This window comes from Rhinichthys klamathensis, unplaced genomic scaffold, assembly GCF_029890125.1.
Source record: "Rhinichthys klamathensis goyatoka isolate OS25496 unplaced genomic scaffold, OSU_Roscu_1.1 h1tg000011l_1, whole genome shotgun sequence".
Classification (NCBI taxonomy): domain Eukaryota; kingdom Metazoa; phylum Chordata; class Actinopteri; order Cypriniformes; family Leuciscidae; genus Rhinichthys; species Rhinichthys klamathensis.
In genome coordinates this window covers 5,670,452-5,691,921 of record NW_026606564.1, presented here as the reverse complement: position 1 = coordinate 5,691,921, position 21,470 = coordinate 5,670,452, and the positions used below count along the sequence as shown (strand labels likewise).

The window sequence follows — 21,470 nt, the reverse complement described above, 5'->3', positions numbered from 1 at the left end:
TCATGGCAAGCATCTTTAGTACTTAGTTGAACAACCTTTTGCTGTTATGTCTGTACATTTTCCCAATAAACCTGATTTGCAATGGGGGTTGAATAATTTTGATTACAACTGTATAAAGTTATAATTGTGGCTCTTGCTCTTTTAAAAAGTATAAATAGCGTATAAGGACTCAGTTTTAGTTTCAGCCAACCAAATGTGGCATTTTCTAGGTATTTATTCCTCCTTAATCAAAACCTCTAATCCTTCCCGGCATTACACTGAGGAAGCAAGAGTGCTGTTAAATCATTTCTTCAGATCAGACTGAGTTAAGAGTGTACTATTGTTCAAGCTTTAACTAGAGACCATAGACATTGTCCCCTCTTGGGAAATTATATATACACACACACACACACACAATACGCAATGGGGCTATTTTAAGGCCAGCCATAAAGTTTCCACAACACTGCAAAGACTTTAAGCTGCTGTTGCCATGGAAACATTCCCCTCCCATGGTTTTATAGACAGTTTGTTGTATAATTTATGCAACAATTAATTTTTTGTATTTAAATTTAAAGATTACAGTATAGCATTTTTATGGTGTGTGAGTGAATGTTCATTATGACAGATATTGTTGATTATTTAGCTACTAATAATAGCTTTTTCTCATGTTGTCTGGTTGATTTTTGCATGTTTTAGGTATAGTGCCAAATGTATTAGAGCTAAATATAAATGTTGTTGTCGCCATCAATTAACCTTTTGATTTTCGTCTGTATCTTTGTTTATTCCAGGTCTTGGTTTCAGTATAGCAGGGGGTGTTGGGAATCAGCACATCCCAGGGGACAACAGCATCTACGTCACTAAGATCATCGAAGGTGGAGCCGCACACAAAGACGGGAGGTTGCAGATAGGAGACAAACTTCTTGCTGTAAGAAAAAAGGACACTGTGACTGCTTATTGCTGACCATGCGCTTGTTAAACAGACTAAAGTCTGTGTTTGTGTGTGTTTTGGTGGTCTTAGGTGAATAGCTCCTGTCTGGAAGAGGTTACCCATGAGCATGCCGTGACTGCCTTGAAAAATACCCCAGACGTGGTCTACTTGAAAGTGGCTAAACCCAATAGTGTCTTCATGAATGACAGTTTTGCTCCTCCTGACATCACCAATTGTGAGTTCCTCTTTAAAATGACACGACTAACATCAGAAAAGTCACATATTATATTCTTATACTATTAAATACAGTGAAGGAGTTGTCAGGTAGGCGGATATTTAAAGCACAATGTGTCGCAAAGTCTACAGTATCTACTAATAGCACACATGCTGTATATGAAGAATGAGGTAGGTTATGTTATGCATTAATACCATTGAAAGCTCCCTCAAAACATCTCTCAGTCCCACTGCACATAAGCCTCGATGGAAACATTTGTAAAAGCGGTGAAATGTGGTGATGGTGGGAGTGGGATAAAGTGTAGTACTTGTGCAGACCAGATTGTTGCCGTGTGTGAGGCCCATGCCCGGCAGTGAGTGTATTGATCTGTGCTCTGTTCATAGCCCTGCCAGCAGGAGCACTAATAGGCCACAGAGGGGAGGACTAAACTACTATCGATTGCTCTTGACTGAACGTGCCACCCCCGCAGCCATTAAAGCCTACGTTGTGCTTAAGTGCAGAGGAGGCGAAGTCACCGCTGCACAAACGCCCCTCCGTGTGTCTTCCTGCCCTTAAACATGAGACTAATGACTCAGAGTAATGCTGAGGGCTGGGATCTCCCTGACAATATCATCTTTATGTGTCAATCAACTAGGGATGTGCAAAACACACGTTCAAAATAGACTAGTTGGTTGGTTGCCTGAATGACTATTAAACCAATTGATCTTAAGGAAGCACTATTTAGGCTAATTTCAGGTTCACCTGACCCCATTTGGATGTATTTTCTATTTTTTTCTGGGGGCATTTACACAGGATTTATTCTTACAAACAGCTAAACCAGTGGTTCTCAATCAAATTTCCAAGGGGTTGGATGACTTGAAAGTATTTAACTTAAGAAAATTACATTTACTATATTAAAATAATCTGTAATCTATAATAACTCACTAAAAACACTTAGAATTATATAAGGGGTATACAAATTTTCCATTATTTTTATTATTTTTCCATTGTTTTTAATTGAAGAACACAGTTACATAACTTGAAAATTAATCTTGGTTAATTGTTTTAAGCACTTTAAAATAAGCCATGTTAATTAAGTTTGAAAACAAGCAGCTTTGTCATAATTTCAACAGAAATACTGGAAATATCTTGCCGTATATGGAGTCTTCGAATATTGTGTTGGACAACGAGTCAAAAAGTTTGAGAACCATTGAGCTAAACGGGAAGCAACCTTTTGAGATGCTTTTTTGTCTGACTACTAGGACTGTTAAATTATGATTCGACTTTCGAATATTCGTCAAGAGTTTTAAATGCATTTTATTGTTTTAGCCTATTCACTTTAACCCACTTGATGCGGAGCTGCTGTTTTGTTCATTAAAAATATTCCAGAAATAGAGAATCTTGGTTACTTCAAAACCACAACCAAGCCATTCACACAGAACGCATTTTCTGCACTGCTTTTCCAGTTTTCTGTGTAAACAAGCGCTAGACTGACATATTTAACTATTGCACTCTCGTCTTGCAACAGAGAGCCGCATGTTTAGAAAGCCATGTAAAGTTAAAAGAAGTTCAACTTTTAAAAAAAACGTCTCAAGACTTGAGTTTTTTAAACGCAAAAAAACCCCCAAAAAACTGTGTGATCGTCAGTTCTGCTCTTTGTATTAAACTATGAATAAATAGGCGTACATGATGCTGTTTTATTCATAATTGTTTATGCAATTCACGAAATTATATTTGATTTATAAATGTTAGTTTAAATGTTATGCAATGTTATGTGTAAACCTCTGCCTCAGGAGAGAGGAGACAAGTCAAAAGCTTTTTCCCCCTAACTGAAATTATGTCTTTTAAATTTGAATATAATTCGAATATTAGTAATATTTAAGAATAAAATTCGAATTTAGTTTTTCAGCCATTTTGACAGCCCTACTGACTATTTTGAACATGTCTAACAACTAGAGAACAATACGCTATCATCAACATGCTAAATAAAGCACCATAGCCAAAAATATTAAAACTAAAAAAAGAAATCCAAGTGAACTTGTCCATCTCACTTATCAACTAGTCTGTTGTTGGACAACTGAAGACTGGAATACACTACACAACTTTTAAAATCTGAACAGTTTTTAAAACCCCAGCCATCACACACTCGCTGACTTTGTAAATGGTAACAGAGGAAACAAGTTGTTCCGAAGGTTGACAACAACAAACTCACACAGAAACGAGCACCTAAATGCTAAATGAAAATGAAAACAATTTGTGTTCTGAAATCAACTCAATATATTCAACAGGATAGAATTATAGTCTAAAGCTGAAAATTAGAGTCTGTTCCCATCATACAATATGCAGTTTTGTCAGTCAGATCCGATTGCTGAAAATCTCTAGACTTTTAGCAACTAATGAGAACATGTCCAAACTGAAAATCTGGAAAAAGTTATTTCGTGTATTCCAGCCTTAATTGGCTTGTTGATCGTTGTGACCCATCCCTACAGTCAACATGATTTGTCTCTTTTGATGGAAAACCCGGGTGAACACAGATGAACATGTCCTTAAGGCCTTTAAAATATGATACATGTCGGTGTTCCCCGGTGCAATACGTCAAGCTATAGTATTACCTTCGGCACTGCATTGTAAATGGGTCAAGCATTGTTAAGCAGTTTCAACTTTGACACCATTTGCTGTTGGCCTTTCAAAGCTGAGACAACGATTGATGCATCAGCATGCATGTCTGTAGCCTCTGTGTATCTAGATACATAAAGTTATTTGACACATCTGTTGCAAACATAAACTCAATGCTCAAGATGCTTATTCTTACTCCAAATATTTTTATCTTAATGTCTCTGGCGAGAGGTGGCAGGTCAAAGATGTCCATCTGACGCATGTATTCATAGACGTGACAATGAAACAACTGCGCTGACGGAGCATGAGAATGCCACTTGTGTTAAAAATCCTCATCTGCAGTGCTGTTCATGTGGATGTCAAAGCACCACAGGCTGCTTGTTTTGAGAGATGCGAGCCTGACGCAAGTCATCTGAAACTTTAGCTTTGTGCTGTAGCTTCAAAGCACCACAGCTACAGATTTTGACCTACAATATCTTGACTTTTGAAGATGGACAGAATAACTTTCCAGTAAGCTAAAGTCTGTTGAATGAAAGTTACCTCAAAGTTATTGTACCCACAGCATGGGTGCCCACAGTGCATTTACATAATCAACCACCCTTATTCTCCACTGCTAAGCCCTCCAACGGCTGTAGACCCCAGACTCATACAGACACAACATCACACCATCAAATCAGACACGCTTTCGTCATAAAAAGCCCTTGATCTCTCTACCTCTTCTGATGTGCCCCGCACAACTCTCTTTAGACACACTCGTTTTTAATCCTTAAAAAGCATGCTTGCCATGTACCCTAATACGATGAAGGATGACTACTTTCTCAAAGTCAAAGCTTGCACAACTCTGCTCATTTGCACTGATCCCCCTTGTGTAAAGGACAATTAGACAAAACCACCCCCATATCGGTCACAATTTGCGACCTATTAGAGATGAAGTCTAGAAATCAGTTCAAAACCACTAGAAGAGAAAAGGTCCCTGACCCTAATTAGAAGGATCACATGCAGAATACTGCAGCCGAGGTATATTAATATTGGTGCCTTCATAACACATGGAAGAATAAATGGTTGATTGTTGATGGCAATCCTTTTAATAATCCTTGTCCTTTTAAATCACAATGTCAATTCAACTTAATCTCCCAGTGAAACTACAGACTTTTCTCTGGTGATGTATACTGGATTTCTCTGATAATTTAGTCCACTTAAACCCTGCCCCTTTCTTACACAGGTAGAATTGCTTGACTGGAAGCTTACATTCAGATTTGCCTCCATCCAAGCAACAACCATCCGTTAGAACCACATCCCCACTGTCTATTGTTGTCTATTTATTCTACTACCATTGCATCACAACAATATTGCCTGCATCCTTTGAAGAGGCAACCCTAGCATTCATTCAGTGCTGAAAAGTGTTAAAAAGAGTTTCTGCCTATGTAGCACATTACAAATCAGTCAGTTTCTTAACCGGTAGATAAGCAGGCAGCTCATTAGGTTGTGGAAGATAGCTAGGGTTGATGTAGCTACAGAAAGACTCACTCCATCTCTGAGACCCATCCATACATAATAGTGGAGCCAGCAGACAAGGATGCTTTGCTCTGCTTGGTTTGAAAGACAAATAGCAAATTCAATCATGGCTGGGATCACATGGTCAAGTCTGTATTGCTAATCCAAGCAGCAATATCCTAATGCATTGAGGGCAGCATGTGGAACGATGGCACACTGGCCTCAGAGAGCCAATCTGAGTCTGAGTTAATGAATGAGAAATAATTCTATTGAGTGTGCACAATCATTCAGCAGCCTGACTCAGAATGGTAATAACGCTGTTTATAGCTTGTAGATGGTGTGCAAGCGCTTTTCTTTTTTGAGTGTGGTTTTTGGGCACACTGATCTGCTTTATTTGGTTAGTGTGTTGCAGAGGGGGAGCCTTCGTATTAGTAGATTATATTTTTGTCCCCATGGAGAGCCATAAAGCATGCATTTTACCATCTGTTGGGCTTTTTTTTTTTAATCGTGCCACTCTGTTCTGCTCTGCTCCGCCTGAGGGTAAAGCGAGGTTTCTGCAGCTAAACCTCTCGTTCTATTATATGCCATAGTGCAGTACTGTAGAAGAAAAAGCTACTGCCACTGCTGCTCCCCGCCAACTGGGCCCAAATATACATCTCACAACCAGCAGAGAGCTCATATCACAGGACAAACAGTAGAATAAGACCTGGATAGATACATAGATGAATAAACTGCCTTAACATGGGTTTGGAGAACCAAATTGGAATTGCATTTAATTTTTAAGACTATCTCACATTTTTTATTTATATAGCTCTTTATACAATACAGATTGTTTGAAAGCTTCAGCTTCACATTAATAAGCAGGAAAATAACAGCGTAATTGTGAAATTCATCAATTATGCGACAAATTCGAGTTCAGATGTAAAGCAGAACAGAAGACAATAGTGTCATTATGCAGCTCAATTTAGTTCTGTATCGCTCATCAAATATCACATATCAATATCACTCATCAATACATTAGGAGAAAGATATTTGCTTTCAGCATGGGAATTTACCTAGATCTCTGCCAATGGATAACCAGATAATTCAGGGAATTTTACGTACATTCTATTTCAGCAATTGTATATTATATTATATCCAAGTGAAAAATTGTCCCTTTCTTTCTAAATACATTGTGGTCTTGAATCTTGGACTCTGAGAGCACATATCTGGTCTCATCCCACTAAAGTGGTGTCACATCTCATCACGGGAGAGAGCAATCTTTCACGGGAGCTTTGATGGTCAAAGATGGGAGCTTTGTTACCCTGCCTTTCACCACTACAACGTTTATCATGTTCAAGCATGCATTCCACACTAGTGACATTACCACTGTAACTGTTGAGGGCAAATATCGACAAACAGACATTAGTAGCGATGTTGGGAAAATGATTCATTTACTCGTCTTGGTTGATGTATCATCTATTATATCTATTTCCTTCCCTCATCCCATCATTCTGTCATTATGCAAGTACGGATCACACTTATTTCCAATCAACAGAGCTCATATGAGGATGCACCGATACCCAGGCAGCCTTTTGTCATGAGCTCAGCTAACTGTCTGCTTCAAATGAGACATTTACAGAGAGACAAAGACAGGTAAGATAAGGATAGTTTAGGCTCAGTTTCACCCTGACCTCCAGGTCTTTTTCACCCACATGGATAGCTATGTAAGCGGAGCCGCAGTGGAGGCCCAGGTGTTAAAAGCTCAGGCCAAGGTATCATTTACTGTCAACGTGTGTCTGTTTAGCTAAGGTATGCAAACTACGGAAGAGCATAGTTGTGCAATTTTGGAGGATTATGTAAAGTTCTTTGAGATCCTGGAAATGATTGGTGCAAGCTTCTTGGGGAATGCAGATCAAGACGTTATAGACTTGTTTCGGTGACGTGATGAACTTGTTTTTCTCTTTCCCAGCCTATTCCCAACACATGGAAAACCATATCAGCCCTCCAAGCTATATGAGCCAGCCGATGCCCCCAGTGCATTCAGGACGCTACTCCCCGACCCTAAAGACCACAGCGGGGGAAGATGATGTTTCCAGGTATTGCCTCAAAATTGGCTACGTAAACCTACTATGATGCTCATGCACAGACTATTTTGCCACAATGCAACAATGAGACACGATGCAACACCGTCTGTCTGTATAGACCAATGTTTTACACATTAAAGTTTAAATAAACGTTTTATTACACAAAACTAATCATAGTCCTTGCTAGGGCTGGGTATCAATACATATTTGCTCATTCAATTCCGATTTTGCTTACATGTAAGAGACATTTCCTGTCATCTAATGCTTTAAATTATAAAGGTACCTTGGTAAAACTTTTCAAATGAGCAACAATAAAATACCCTATTTAACAGATAATAATCAACACAAACAAAAACATAAGTCAAGTCACCTTCATTTATAAAGCGCTTTTAACCGTATGGATTGTTTCAAAGCAGCTTTACAGTGATAATAGAAATTACCGTAACAGATTGTTTAGGCAATGTGTTAAGTTATAACAACTTAACAATATAACAATGTGGTAAGTTATTTTAAAATGATATACTCATAAATACTTAATGAAAGAGTAGTTTTTGAGTCTTTTTCAGTGATTCATTAAAGCTGCAGTAGAGAGTTTTGAGAAAACGTTGACTTAGCCTGAAAATTTGAACAAGCACAACTTACAGATCCCACCCCCTTGCTCTCTGCTGCGCTACAGCTCGTCCTCCACAGCGGAGCCTGTCGTGAACGCGCAGGCTAGTAAACAGGGCCACCGATAACAGCGGATAAAAAGTTATATGGCACATTCACTAATAGGGACTAAACGTCAACAATATGCTTTACATTGACTATGGCCTGCCCATACTTTGACTACAAACTTGGTCCTCAAATCATTATGTATTTTGCAATAGCCTACATGTAACTTTATAACATTGCACTCTTTCTATAAGTTATAAATAGCTAGTAAGATAACGTTATATAACGGTAACTAACGTTACAGTATGTAAGTAATTATTCTAGCGATATATAATGCTAGATAAGCTGTGCTAGTACATTATTTCAGCAACATGACAAGCCAGTGAATTAGCAGGTTTCAATTGTTGCTTAGCAGAGTGCGTGACATTGTATCTACATGTTATGCGGCTAGAGTTTTGACACCGAATCAATGGGCTCTGTTTAATCCTTTCTTTTTCGCTTGTTTATCGTCATCGGTCTTTTTCCTTTTACCTCTTTGTTTTATGAGCAGGTGTCACTCGAGAATTGGCAGTTTAGGTTGTTTCTCCGTCATAAGCGCAGCTGCAGCACGCCGGCAATCTTGAGTTTGAACGACGGCTCGTGCTGTGCAAGAGAGGGCTGTGATCAGCGCGTACACGAGCGTGATTGACACTGCTAAGACATTCCTCCTGGCTCTGATTGGTTGTTTCTGACCAGGAGCGAGTATTTCTGCAAATGGCTATAGGACCACTGGGAGGAGCCAGAAGAGCTTGATTTTTTTCACAGATTATCTGTCTCATATTCTACTGTCAGGACATAATGACAGTTTTAAGAAATATGTAAAAAATATTTTTTACAAAAGTTACCTACAGCAGCTTTAAAAGGGCCAGCTCATATTAATTTATCAGACCACACCGATGGCGCCATCACCAGTTGAATACCAGATTAATCCTGTTCTTATAAGCTCATTGTTTGTGAGTTCAACAAATGGGAAGCTTCAAGCTGTTTATGATTATTAGTATAAAGTGTTGCCTGAGCAGGTCAGTGCTCTGATGCTCACCTGTGATGTTCAGGATGATGTCATGAAGCTCTATGAACTTTGATAAGAGTTCACTGGCATATCGAATTGCTATTTACTTTTGCTCAGGTCACCTGACCCAAGCTGCAGTGCTTCACTGAGGGAGTTGTCAAATGTGAGGGCAGATAGCAGTTCCCCTTTCAGCACCTCCCTCTATGTCTGATAAACATATGTATTGATTTTACAGGGTTAAACACATTTTGATATTAGAATTCCCCCACTTTAAGAGGACACAATCAAAAATCAAACTGGATGCAAAAAGAGTGTGGTTAAAACATTCATCCAGATGCAACAGCAGACCTTTAGAGAAATCCGACCTGAAATGACACGTCTGTGCCGATTTAGCGATTTAATAAGCTCCAAATTTAGCCCATCCACGTCACGTGTTGGTTCATTTTCATAAAAACCGCCGCGCATCATCAAGCCTCTTAACCAGCTTGCCAGAAAATGAATAAACAAGATTGTCGTAATCCAACAGAACAAACGATTCTATTAATCTGACCATTTAGGTGCACGGGGGGGATTTGAATTTTAGCACAATAATCAACCATACAGTACAAAGTAGCCTAAAAAGAGCATTCTAGATGTCATTGTGTTCAGTGTTGTTTTTTAGAGTAATGTTCTATTTAATAGGCAAAAGCTGATGTGATCAAATGGTGTTTGACTACAGTATCAGTATTGTAAGATAGCCACAGGGATGTTTTTGATGGTGTAGTAGGACAAGGCTGTGTGCAGTAGAGTAGACCAGCAGTGCCTCCAAGAGGACAGTTATATACACTGATCCTGCACTCTTAAAGCAACGTTTTGCCTTTCAGTTTGTGAAAGTTTGACACTCCACTATTGACATACAGGAGCAATATATTCAAGGCAATTATATTCACTTAAAAGCAGAAATATGATGCTTGTATATTATTATAGTATGTTGTTTGCTCCATATAAAAGGTGCTTTGTTGATAGTTATATCACATCTTTTTCTGAGATTCTTGCATGCATCATCCAAAAATTACAAGATTCCTGCATTCCCCTTGACAAACAATTTTTGATAAGATGTGCTTTTAACTGCAACAGACTCACGTATAGTAGATCTTGCGGATTCATTGCATTTATAGGGACTTTGAATGTACTGATTCTGATTGTTACATTTTTTACACCACTTGCATTTGTACGCTATCTAAAGATCCTGTAAACTCTTTGAAAAGAGAAAAAGAAGACTATAGTTTACAGTTTTATACCCATTACATAAAAAAAACAAAGGCAGAAATCCCATGTTCTTTGGAGATTAATCCCATGTTCTTTGGAGATAGAACTATTTGATATATTAAATAAATGTATTATAGGTAACGCATTCCACAGCAGCATTCTGGGAGATGGCCAATATTGACGTTTGTGGCCGTCTGTTTCAAAGTCAGAACGGAAACACAAATCAGCATATTAGAAGGATTTCTGTAGTAACATGTGACACTGGAGACCAGCTTTGCCATCACAGAAATAAATTACATTTCAAAATATATTAAAATAGAAATCCGTTATTTTCAATTGTAGTAAAATTTCACAATATTGTTAATAATGACACGTACAATACAAAGAACACAGCACGTCATTTTTTTTTGATTCAGGAAAATAGAAGGTTTTTTTGCCAGCTGTTTGTTTCGGACTCAATGAACAGTTTGTGTACAATGCTATACGAGTCTGTAAGTTTAGTATTTATGTCAGTCTATAAGGTCATATGTTGTGTTGGTTTTTTTGGTCATGCAGGGAACCCAGAAAGGTGGTGCTGCATCGAGGCTCTACAGGGCTTGGCTTCAACATAGTGGGTGGAGAGGATGGAGAGGGCATATTTATTTCCTTCATCCTGGCTGGAGGCCCTGCAGACCTGTGTGGAGAGCTGAAGAAAGGAGACCGTCTGGTGTCTGTGAGTATTTCAGTGGCCACTGTATTTCTTACAGTATTCAGCGGACATACTGAGCTGAATAGAATAGATAATAGTTATTATAGATAATAGATATAGACCACTGTCATACTGCTTGCCCTATAGATGTAAAAACGACTGTCCCTTTCTTAGGTGAATGGAATAGACCTACGCAGTGCCACTCATGAACAGGCTGCAGCAACCCTGAAGAACGCCGGACAAACCGTTACCATCGTTGCCCAGTATAGACCAGAGGGTGAGTCCTTCTCAATGTAAGATAGTGCCATGTCAATCATCATTTTGATCACCCATTAAAAACAAACCAGAAATCAATCACCGATCAGCAGGAGTCTCTTAGCTGTGTTGTTGCGAGGAGTAAAAAGCCAATAAACCAATACTCCAGTTTTATAGCCATTGATTGACTCATTTGAGTCATTAAGTCAGGTCAGGGTCTGAAGTAGAACTCGTAAAAATTAGATTTGGATATTGAATCATCCAAAGCTGACTGTACGTACAACTCGTCCTACAGACCATTATTATACTGTTAACAATGCCAGTAAATTTGTAATGCTCTTTCCTGCATTCCCCTTGATAAACAATTTTGGAGAAGATGTGCTTTTAACTGACTAGTGTCCCTTTTTAAAAACCCATAAAGCCAGAAATCCCATGTTCTTTGGAGATTTGATTAGATTAGATATGTTAAATAAATGTATTCGCCATAAAATGGTATCATGAAAACACCACCTGTGTATATTGGTATAAATCTGATCATGTGTTTTGTTGAAAACAATTTTTTATACACAAATATTCTTCTGTGAAGTCTATTATCTATTATACACACTAATGTCTCATGACTGCATTCAACAGCAGCATTCTGGGAGATGGGCAGTATTGACGTTTTGTGGCCTTGTGTTTTTAGAGTACAGCCGATTTGAAGCCAAGATCCATGACCTAAGAGAGCAGATGATGAACAGTAGCATCAGTTCAGGCTCAGGATCCCTGAGGACCAATCAGAAGAGATCACTATACGTCAGGTACTGGACAAATACCCATCAATATGTTACAAGGGACTGGTCACCAGCATGTAAAGTCACCATGAAATTAAAATTGACAATTCTTATTTTTGGGGGGAATATTGCAGTTATTATAAATAATTTATTCGTGCACAACATTATTATCATCATTATCTCGCAATGACATCTCTTCTCTGATGACTTGAGCACTGCACTAGGGCAATAAAACATCTCCTCTAGCAACCTGTCACTTACATGAGATCGCAGCAATTAGCTAACAACAGCGATCCAACGGTACAATCAATTCCTGATGGATATCAAGTGCCGCCCTAAATGTTTTCTCATTCAAGAAGCCGTTTCACTCAGATATTCGCCACTGAAGCTAAGGGGAAAAAAGGCCGCAATTTCTGTTTCATACCAACTTTAAAGGCCCGTTTACACTAAGAACGATAGCTGTAATGACAACTATATCAGGGTCCACACCAACGGACAATAATGTTCTGTTTATTCTAAGCACATGCTGCAGTTTTGTCATCTGCCACTTTAAACGCTCAAGCTCTTTAAAGCAGGATGGATTCTGATTGGCTGTCAATTTTTTTTTATCGTTCACCAGCAGGAAAAAAATCGCTCTGAAAGTGATTCCAGTGATATCGTTCCTCTGTGCCTCTATCGTTTATCGTTATAGTTGTGGTGTGGACTCTACTATTCGTTTATATTTAGAACGATTTTTAGAACTACATCTTTATTGTTATCGTCCTTGGTGTGAACAGGCGCTAAATGTAGTGTTTTTAATAAATTTCACAATTGATTTGAAATGTTTACAGTTCACTCACATTCATTGTAAATCAGGGTGTCAAACTCCTGAAGGGTCACAGCCCTGCAGAGTTTAGCTTCAACCCTAATTAAACGCCCTTGTTCCAGATAATCAAGTCATTCAGGCTTATTTATAAACTACAGGTATGTGTGTTGAAGCAGGGTTGTAAGTGAACTCAGTAGGACTGTGGCCCTCCAGGAGCTGAGTTTGACACTCCTGATTTAAATGGGCCAGCAATTTTTAAAGCTCAGATAATGCATCAAGTATCTAGTCTGTGTTTTTCCTGTGGTCTTATTTAGACTGTTTTCTGCAGGGCACTGTTTGATTATGATAAAACTAAGGATTCAGGGCTGCCTAGCCAGGGCCTGAACTTCAGTTTTGGGGACATCCTGCACGTGGTGAACGCTTCAGATGATGAGTGGTGGCAGGCACGGCAGGTCACTCCTCAAGGAGAGGTGGAGGAAATGGGCGTTATCCCCAGCAAGAGAAGGTGAGAGATTGAAGCTTAAAAAAATGAAAAAACAAACAAACAAATAAATAAACACACACAGGATTGTTAAGGTTTACTTTGTAAACTCCGGACAAAATGACTAAGCGTCCCAATACGCTGGATAATTACTTCTCTAAGAAAACAAAAACAGAAATTGCTTATGGATGGTAACTGAGCAGACAAGTGTCACTCATGCAGAAGATGAGATGTGAGGCGTCAGCTCTTTGGAGACGTTAGTCAGGCCTCCACAGACACCGTCCTGAGCGAGATCCAAATCCACATGAATGGCCCGTTCAATGGCGCAAGCTAGAAAAACTCGGCAGAGTCAAAGCTAGTCCACAGTCTAGTAAACATTGGCAACCTCTTTAAGTTATTCTTGACTGTGCTGATGAACACCGCATCATGTGAAATTGTTGCTTGCACCGACTGAAAACATACATGAGAAACACCGAGACAGAAGAGATTCTTGGCCATTGCAGTATGCTACTGAACATTGAACGGGCTATTCGTGTGGATTTGGATAAAACAGTTAATCGCTTTGATGCCGTGAAGAATGCAGTGTAACATGGATTTAAAGTGGATAACAGCCATTGTTATCTGAGATCCTTGTGTTTTCTCTATAGAGTGGAGAAGAAGGAGAGAGCCAGGTTAAAGACAGTTAAGTTTAACTCCAAGTCACGAGAAAAAGGGGTGAGTGAACCATTTCATACATGCATACAGTACCTACTAAGATAAGAACAATATTCTGTTCTAAAACCTAGAGAGTTGCTTTGACTTCTAAGACCACATCCTTACTGAACTTGAACTTCGTGACTGATTTGCAACACTTTTCCCATAATTTTCCATAAATAAAGAACCACACAAAAGACTTGACACTTAAACTTTGTTGTTCATTTTCTAAGATAATTTGACAATAATGTAATAAAGAAAAAAATACCTAGCACACTTAAATATTGGGTAAATTTGGGTCAAGGTTGTTGGGTCAAGTTGTGTTAGGATTTTCTATACTTTTCTATTAATCGACATTTCATCAAAAGACAACTTGTCTGCAATCTTGAATAAAGTTTTGAGCTCACAGTGTGTCCTGGGATTGTATTCTCTGCAAACCAGACACTACTGTTCAAAAGTTTGGGGTCGTTCTTGAAAATGCAATAAAAACTGTAATATTGTGAAATATTATTACAAATTAAAATAACTTTTTTTTCTATTTTAATGTTTTTTTTGTAATGTTATTTATTCCTGTACTGACAAAGCTACGAATTACTCCAGTATTCAATGTCACATGATTCTTCAGAAATAATTCTATGCCGAGAAACGTTTCTTATTATCAATGTAGAAAACAGATATGCTGCTTACGATGTTCAATAAATATTGAACAGATCTGCTGCATAATATATTATGATTCTTAATTTTTTGATGAAAAGAATATCTTTTGTAACAAAAATGTTAATTTAATGCATCCTCGCTAAATTAAAGGTGTTCATTTCTTGATTAATTACATTGGTAGTGTACATGTTGATTTTGGCCAAAATAAGGTATCTTAGAAAGCTACACGATGTTGTTTCCTTTCTTATGAAACAACCTCAGGATTATGATGTCTAAAATGCTGTAGAAGTATAGGCAACTCACTAGGGATTAGAACAAAACTTCTTTGTTGCTTATATTGTGTATCTAGAATGACATTGAAATGCATTTTAAATGACTTTACGAATTATGCTTGGATAATGTTCCTACCTCTGTGAAAGTTTGACTATTTTATATTAACTCACATTTAATAATGCTCAGTCAGTGCATTCGGTGGAATGTAATATTCTGGATGACGTTTACTAATCAGTCTGCCATATGAATGGTCCGGTCTAAATTAACAGCATGCGTAGCTGCAAGTTTTGCAGGCCCAAAAACGGCCATATGTTATATATAACACATATAACAATACTGTAATACATCTATAACTCATTTATGAGGCATAGAAGTCAAAACACCAGATTATCTAACAGCCGACAAAACATGCATGATAGGAAAACGAAGGACAAATACGCTTGCCATTGATGTCGGACTGCTCGTCCTTCTGTACGCCACACCTCCTCCTCTCCTGTCCTTCATCCTCACACTCTTCTCCTTCTGCCTACCATGCCATGCTCTCCAGTAACTCACAGTGTTGCAGTGCAAACAACCAGGCTTATAACTGATCACTGCGTAAGAATATAAACGCACCCATAGTCCCGGTGCCGAAGAACAGAGCCATGTAGTTACTATTACTTAAATACAGGCTCTGTTCACAGCAAAGGATTTCATACTATATTTTGACCAATAAATCAGCCCAACTTGCTTTGTTTTGTGGCATGTTGCCACAACCAAAGCAGTTATAGGCCTTCACATGCTTTTTACCCTCTGCATGCAAATCTGAATGCTTCGAGATTTCCTGCTTCTAGCTTTTTTTGAGTCCTCGACTCAAAATCCATTCATTTGTCCACTTCAGTTCATCATGCATTTCATGTACAATTCTTACTTTGTGACGTCCTCCATTAATTGAGTAAACACCTATCTATGAGAAATTGATCGTCAAATGTATCTTGAATCACTAGCAATGCCAGTGGCATTTGATCAAGTCATCAGAGGTCCACAAAGCCAAGAGCAAAACAATCATCTTTTATTTTTTCCATATGGACATTAGACAGCCCTCTTTCCCTTCCCTTCTTTTCTTTTGCCCTCCCCTTCCTTCTCTTCCTCAGCAGTCCCTCAATGACAAGCGTAAAAAGAACCTCTTTTCCCGCAAGTTCACCTTCTACAAGAACAAGGAGGCGAGTGAGCCGGAAATGGACGATGTGGACCGTAAGTACAGAAAGCGGCACTACAGCGCAATGTTGGGTGAGAATAGGGCAGCAGGTCGTGAAGGACAGAGGTGGGCACTGCTCCACTGGACACAGCAGGCATCACAGCCTACTTTAGACACAGCAACACCCGTGGACAGAGAACGCTTGGTGCCTTCTGTGTCCAGTGACTGGACCAGGCCTTAGAGTGTCTCAGTAACCCATGTACTCTTGTGGTTGTTGTCTCTCTCGTTGCTCCCTTCCTGACCGCTCCACAGGACAACCCAGATGACATGCTATCCAAAGGCCTGAGTAAGTCCCCCATGTAGACGCCCACTTGGTCACCTCTGGACCAGATCTCTCTTCCTCTCGCATCTCTCATTCTTCACTCTCATAATTCATGCTGATCTTTCTCTCGAGGGCACCTTTAGTTTGTCCCAGAGTTCGAAAGCTTCTCCAACTTTTCTGTTGTTGATGGTGGAGGGGAAAAGGTTGTTTTCTACTGTCTTTCTCTATGGGATCTCCCCTCATTCAGTATCTGCATATTTTCTCATGATGTTCTATTGTGAAAAATGATCTGATTTGTATTTGCCATCACACACTTTAGATCTAATTACAGTTTACTGCAGAGTCCTGCACGTGGGCGGGTGAACTGCTAATGTAACGGGTGGAATAACATTTACGTGGTCATTTGCGGTGCGGGATGTGAATCAATAGGCACGGGTGGACTGTGGGTCCAATAGCCAAGACTATTTTGTCTCGCTCGGCAGCTGCTTTCAAACGGGCCCGTGCTTATCACGCTCTGTAGTTTAAAGAGTAAAGAATGTCAAAGGTTTCTAATTACAACACAGTTTGCAGCGTTGAGCACAGCGTTTGTGCACTGCAACTGAAGTGATTGACAGCTTTAGTCATTAAGGGAGCGTTTCTGTATATAATCTATTCGCAATTTGAACAAGAGTTTTATTTTTCATGCTGCTAAGAGGACCACAATTATGCGCATATGTTCAAAATAGCCTTTATGGGCAGATCGTTCACATGGTGTTGGCAAAAGTTTTGTATTGTTCACGCGACTGATCCACGTTCTCAGCTTGTTTTCTTTTAATTATTACCATGTTGTTGGGCTGCGTGTCTATTTTTCTTAAATGCATCAACTCAGAAGGCCTAATGTTGGTTGGTTTGATTGCTTGTGTTACATGAGAAAATCAATCATTTTCCTTTTTAATCCGATTTAATGCGGGTGTGGTGCGCTTTTCTTTTTTGTGTTGAGTCATTCTTCAGTTGCGGTGGCAAACAAGACACAACATTTGTAAAAATCATGTTTTATTTTTAAATAATAAAATGCATTGCTACGTATTTAAAATTAGTTTAATATGATATGTCTAGTAAAATGAAAGCTTAATGATTTTTTAATTTTTAGAAATTCAAATCAAATACTGGTGCCACAAACATTTATGTCTGTGGTGTTATCAGTATTTGAAGTAAATTTCTGTTTTTCTAAAATGAGTAGGAAAATGCAACTTTAAAATGGTCTTTGGTGTCAGGTTTGGGTGAAGGGATGAGGCTAGGATTCAAGATGCTAGAAGCAATGGGCTTTACAAATTATTTTAAAAAAAGACCTAGACTTGACTTGACTGGCACAGAAGAATAGGGCTGCATCCGAAAACTTTGGCAGCTGACTTGTTGCCTCGCTGCCCTATCAGCCAATGACTTATTGACTTATCAATGATTTTAATGATCTACAGCAAATAGAGCGAGCTTCGGTGAAAACTAAGTGAATATTTAATGACCACAATAGTGATTTCTCGCTAGAAATTACATCATAAGTGGAAAACATTGATCAAAAATGTACATTTACACACAAACTGATGACCAGCCGCAACTTTCAGACACCATCTTTATTTTTTTGGCTCAACTGTAACAGAATGAAAAGCACAGGATTGTGGGATATCAAAGACAGCGAAGTACACATCTATGCTGCCTTCAAAAATCGATCAGATGAAGGAGTCTCAGGAGACAGGAAGTGAAACTAACATTGCATTCGGACATGCCTTTATGCCTTCCGACCTTAGGATGTGTCCTTCGAAGGCAGCATTTATCAGTTTCCGGATGCAGCCTAGATAGGGAGCGAACAAGGCAGGTGATGAGGGAAGACAGGTGGAGCAAATAAAACCAATAATCAGGAAACAAGATGGGCGGAGTTAAGACAATAGACAGGAGAGCACATGGCACAAGGAAACGCATCACAAGCTCTCACCAAACATGACTAAAACACAAGCCTTGTCCTCAAACAGAATGAGACACGAACACACAGCTAAAGAGACACTCATAAGCCGCGTGTTCACACAGAACATGACAACATGAAAGCACGCAGCTGGTGTTTGCTACACAGAACTCGTGAACTCGAAACAGCCACTCGCTCACACAATAAGACAGAGCAAATGCTCATCCCGTGTGAACACAACAGAAGATGAACACAAGGAGCATTAATGTCTGAATCCCGACACGAAACCAAACTAGACCGAAGTGCCGGAATCCAAACACCACGCCCCGCACATGAAACAAGGCACACTGACAAGAGCGCAAGCCTCGAGCACGCTTAAAACCACACGCTCAGACAAAGACAAGATGATACAGGAGTGTCAGGGCTCTGTCATATAACCTAGAAATAAACTAGTGACAGAACCCTGACATTTGGTACCTTTATCACTTTAAGGTCTCAAAACTTTAAATTATATTAAATGGCTATGAAAGAAAGAAAGTTCAGATATATACTTTTGAAGTAACACCACAGACGTAATATAACATCATCATAGACTTGGAACAAGGTCTACGCTGTCTATAAAGATGCTGCTTTTCAGCCATACCTGATAAGAGTGATACAATTATATGATTATGAATGTCCTAAAGCAAATTCTGTAACTCTTTACGAACAGCATTTTTTAATCCTAGTTAATGTTAATTTCGACATTTACTTATAGATTATTAAAATCAAAAGTATGTTATCATTAGTTAATGCACTGTGAGTTTACATGAACAAACAATGGCAGGCTGCATTTTAATTATGTAACATTAACAAAGATAAATAAATACAGTATTAAATGTTTTGCTCATTGTTAGTTTATGTTAGTTAATACATTAACTGATGTTAACAAATGAGACCTTATTGTAAAGTGTTACCGCAAATTCTAAAATTCTATAAATTTAAACAATTTAATTAAATTGTACCTGGTAAATTAAATCGAAATCACAATATAACTATTTTATTTGTTCTAAAAATGTTATATTTTTTCAATTACATCCCAGGATACGTCTGTACGGCGGGAACATGCTGATTTTGTTGCACATGAAATTTCTTAAACTCTATTAAATATGTACTGTACCAGTTTAAACATGTTAAAACAGTACACAAATTGTTCCCTTTCTACACAATATAAAAATGCAAACATTTAATGATTTATTGGTTTTTAAAGTTTATTTTAACTGTTGCAGGGGTAGGGGTAACTTGCCACTGCAATTGAAGAATGGTCCCGTTGACGGATTTTGTTTTGAATCAGGACATTGGGTGTCATCCAGTAGCTTTTAGTTTACATCACAACTCAATAAAGCCACACTAATATGGACAAAGACGCCTTCAGAAAGGAAATCAATTCTCAGTCTAACTTTAAATGTGCCTGCGTATGCAAAATGGGTAGTAAATATTTGAAATGTTTAAGACATTTATAGACAAACGTTGCGTGAGCGTGTGCTTACTACCCTGTTTCTGTCGTTTAGATTAATATTTGCTGCTAGGAAGGATTCATTTCTTTACTGTTTTTCTCTATTTTTATTTTCAAATTTATAGGCTATTTTATGCTAACATTAATTTGAGATGTATAATAAACCTGATAAGAAACATGAAACTATGGCTGGTAATAAAAACAAAAATTGTGATCAATCTTATGATTTCTGACCAGTATTTAGAAAGCAGAATGAAACCGTAATAATGTCAAACTCTGTACTTTTAACTATTGTTTTATTTAATGTTATTATTAAACATTTTGCAACTATTTTTCCATGAACTTTTCTACAAAGCACAAGCTTGCATTCCCCTGGGCATCGTCGACCACAGTTTGAAGACCCCTGCGCTAGTTAACTTTGTCAACTTTTAAGAGTATAGTAGTAGCACATGACCTCAAAACTTATGGACTAAAGTTTTGATTTCATGTGGTCTTTAAATTGGAGAGGGACACAGTTGCATTGAAGATTCTCAGAAGGTGTACTGTGTCCCTCAGTGGTGTGTGTCTGTACTCCTCCACTTTGCTGAGACTCAGGATTGCTCTTCCACTCTTATGTGAAGTCACCTCATGCATCATCATGTGCTCCTGTTCTTGGTTTTCATCATCCATTCCCCTCTGTTATGATTTCAGAGCATGTCACCTCTAATGCCAGTGATAGTGAGAGTAGTTACCGTAAGTTCTTCTTTCCATTGTGTCCTTCATCCGTCGGCCTCGTCTGCTTTTCTTTCACATTTAACACTGTTCCTCTCTCTCTCTCTCTCTCTCTCTCTCTCTCTCTCTCTCTCTCTCTCTCTCTCTCTCTCTCTCTCTCTCTCTCTCTCTCTCTCTCTCTCTCTCTCTCTCTCTCTCTCTCTCTCTCTAACTAACGTGTATGTGAGATCCAATTTAATAATACAATATAAAAATAAATAAATCGCCAAGCAGTGTTATTCTGGACTTCTCACGAGTTTACATCGCCCACCCGCTTCACCAGAGCAGCACTGCAGTGAGGCAGGCTGGGTAATGTTCCACAAGCCACACAGATACAATACCAAAATCAATCAGTGAGCCCTCCGCCAGTCTCCATAGCAACAGTGCACCCCCATCACTACCCAGCCCTTGCCCTCTCTCTGTCAGAGACAGTCAGAGTCACAGTGTTCTATCAAAGCCACTCTGAAGATATTACACACCGCTGTGATCAGCACTGCAGACTGTGCATCAGAGCAGGGCATTACCAGCTACTGCATGACACCAGACACTTCGAGGCACGATTCTATGCGTCACAGCATCATAATGGGATCGCCAATGAAATTGTGGCAAATTTAATCAATTCAAACATAAATAATAAAAAATTGATGCAAGCAGGGCCCACTAAAAATTTTTTTACTGGGACACTGGTTCAAATTTTTATGTAGCTTCTTCAATATTTCCACTTGTTCTGCTATACCACCATTTCCTTGAATTCCTTTATTTAGTAAGGATGTATTAAATTATGTAATAGTTAATTACATTTAATTGTGAAAGTAAAGACATTTGTAACGTTGCAAAAGTTATCTATTTCAAATAAATGATGTTCTTTTGATCTTTCTATTCATCAAAAATCCTGCACGGAAAATCACAGTTTCACAGCAT

The 21,470-nt window shown here is 38.7% G+C and overlaps 1 protein-coding gene across 28 annotated transcripts in view; it reads left to right on the top strand.

The window, feature by feature from the left end:
- dlg1b (discs large MAGUK scaffold protein 1b) overlaps window positions 1–21,470 on the top strand; it is a 116,449-nt gene that overhangs the window by 86,530 nt on the left and 8,449 nt on the right. For 18 of the 28 annotated variants that reach the window (XM_056264727.1, XM_056264731.1, XM_056264726.1 and 15 more), the window contains 10 exons: window positions 768–904; window positions 998–1,142; window positions 7,183–7,309; window positions 10,803–10,959; window positions 11,110–11,212; window positions 11,876–11,990; window positions 13,097–13,273; window positions 13,897–13,963; window positions 16,006–16,105; window positions 20,490–20,531. In XM_056264727.1, coding sequence (XP_056120702.1) covers window positions 768–904; window positions 998–1,142; window positions 7,183–7,309; window positions 10,803–10,959; window positions 11,110–11,212; window positions 11,876–11,990; window positions 13,097–13,273; window positions 13,897–13,963; window positions 16,006–16,105; window positions 20,490–20,531 — 1,170 coding nt within the window. Of the gene's footprint in view, window positions 1–767; window positions 905–997; window positions 1,143–7,182; window positions 7,310–10,802; window positions 10,960–11,109; window positions 11,213–11,875; window positions 11,991–13,096; window positions 13,274–13,896; window positions 13,964–16,005; window positions 16,106–16,361; window positions 16,396–20,489; window positions 20,532–21,470 lie in introns of all 28 variants that reach the window. The other 10 variants (XM_056264728.1, XM_056264725.1, XM_056264743.1 and 7 more) reach the window with 3 other exon arrangements.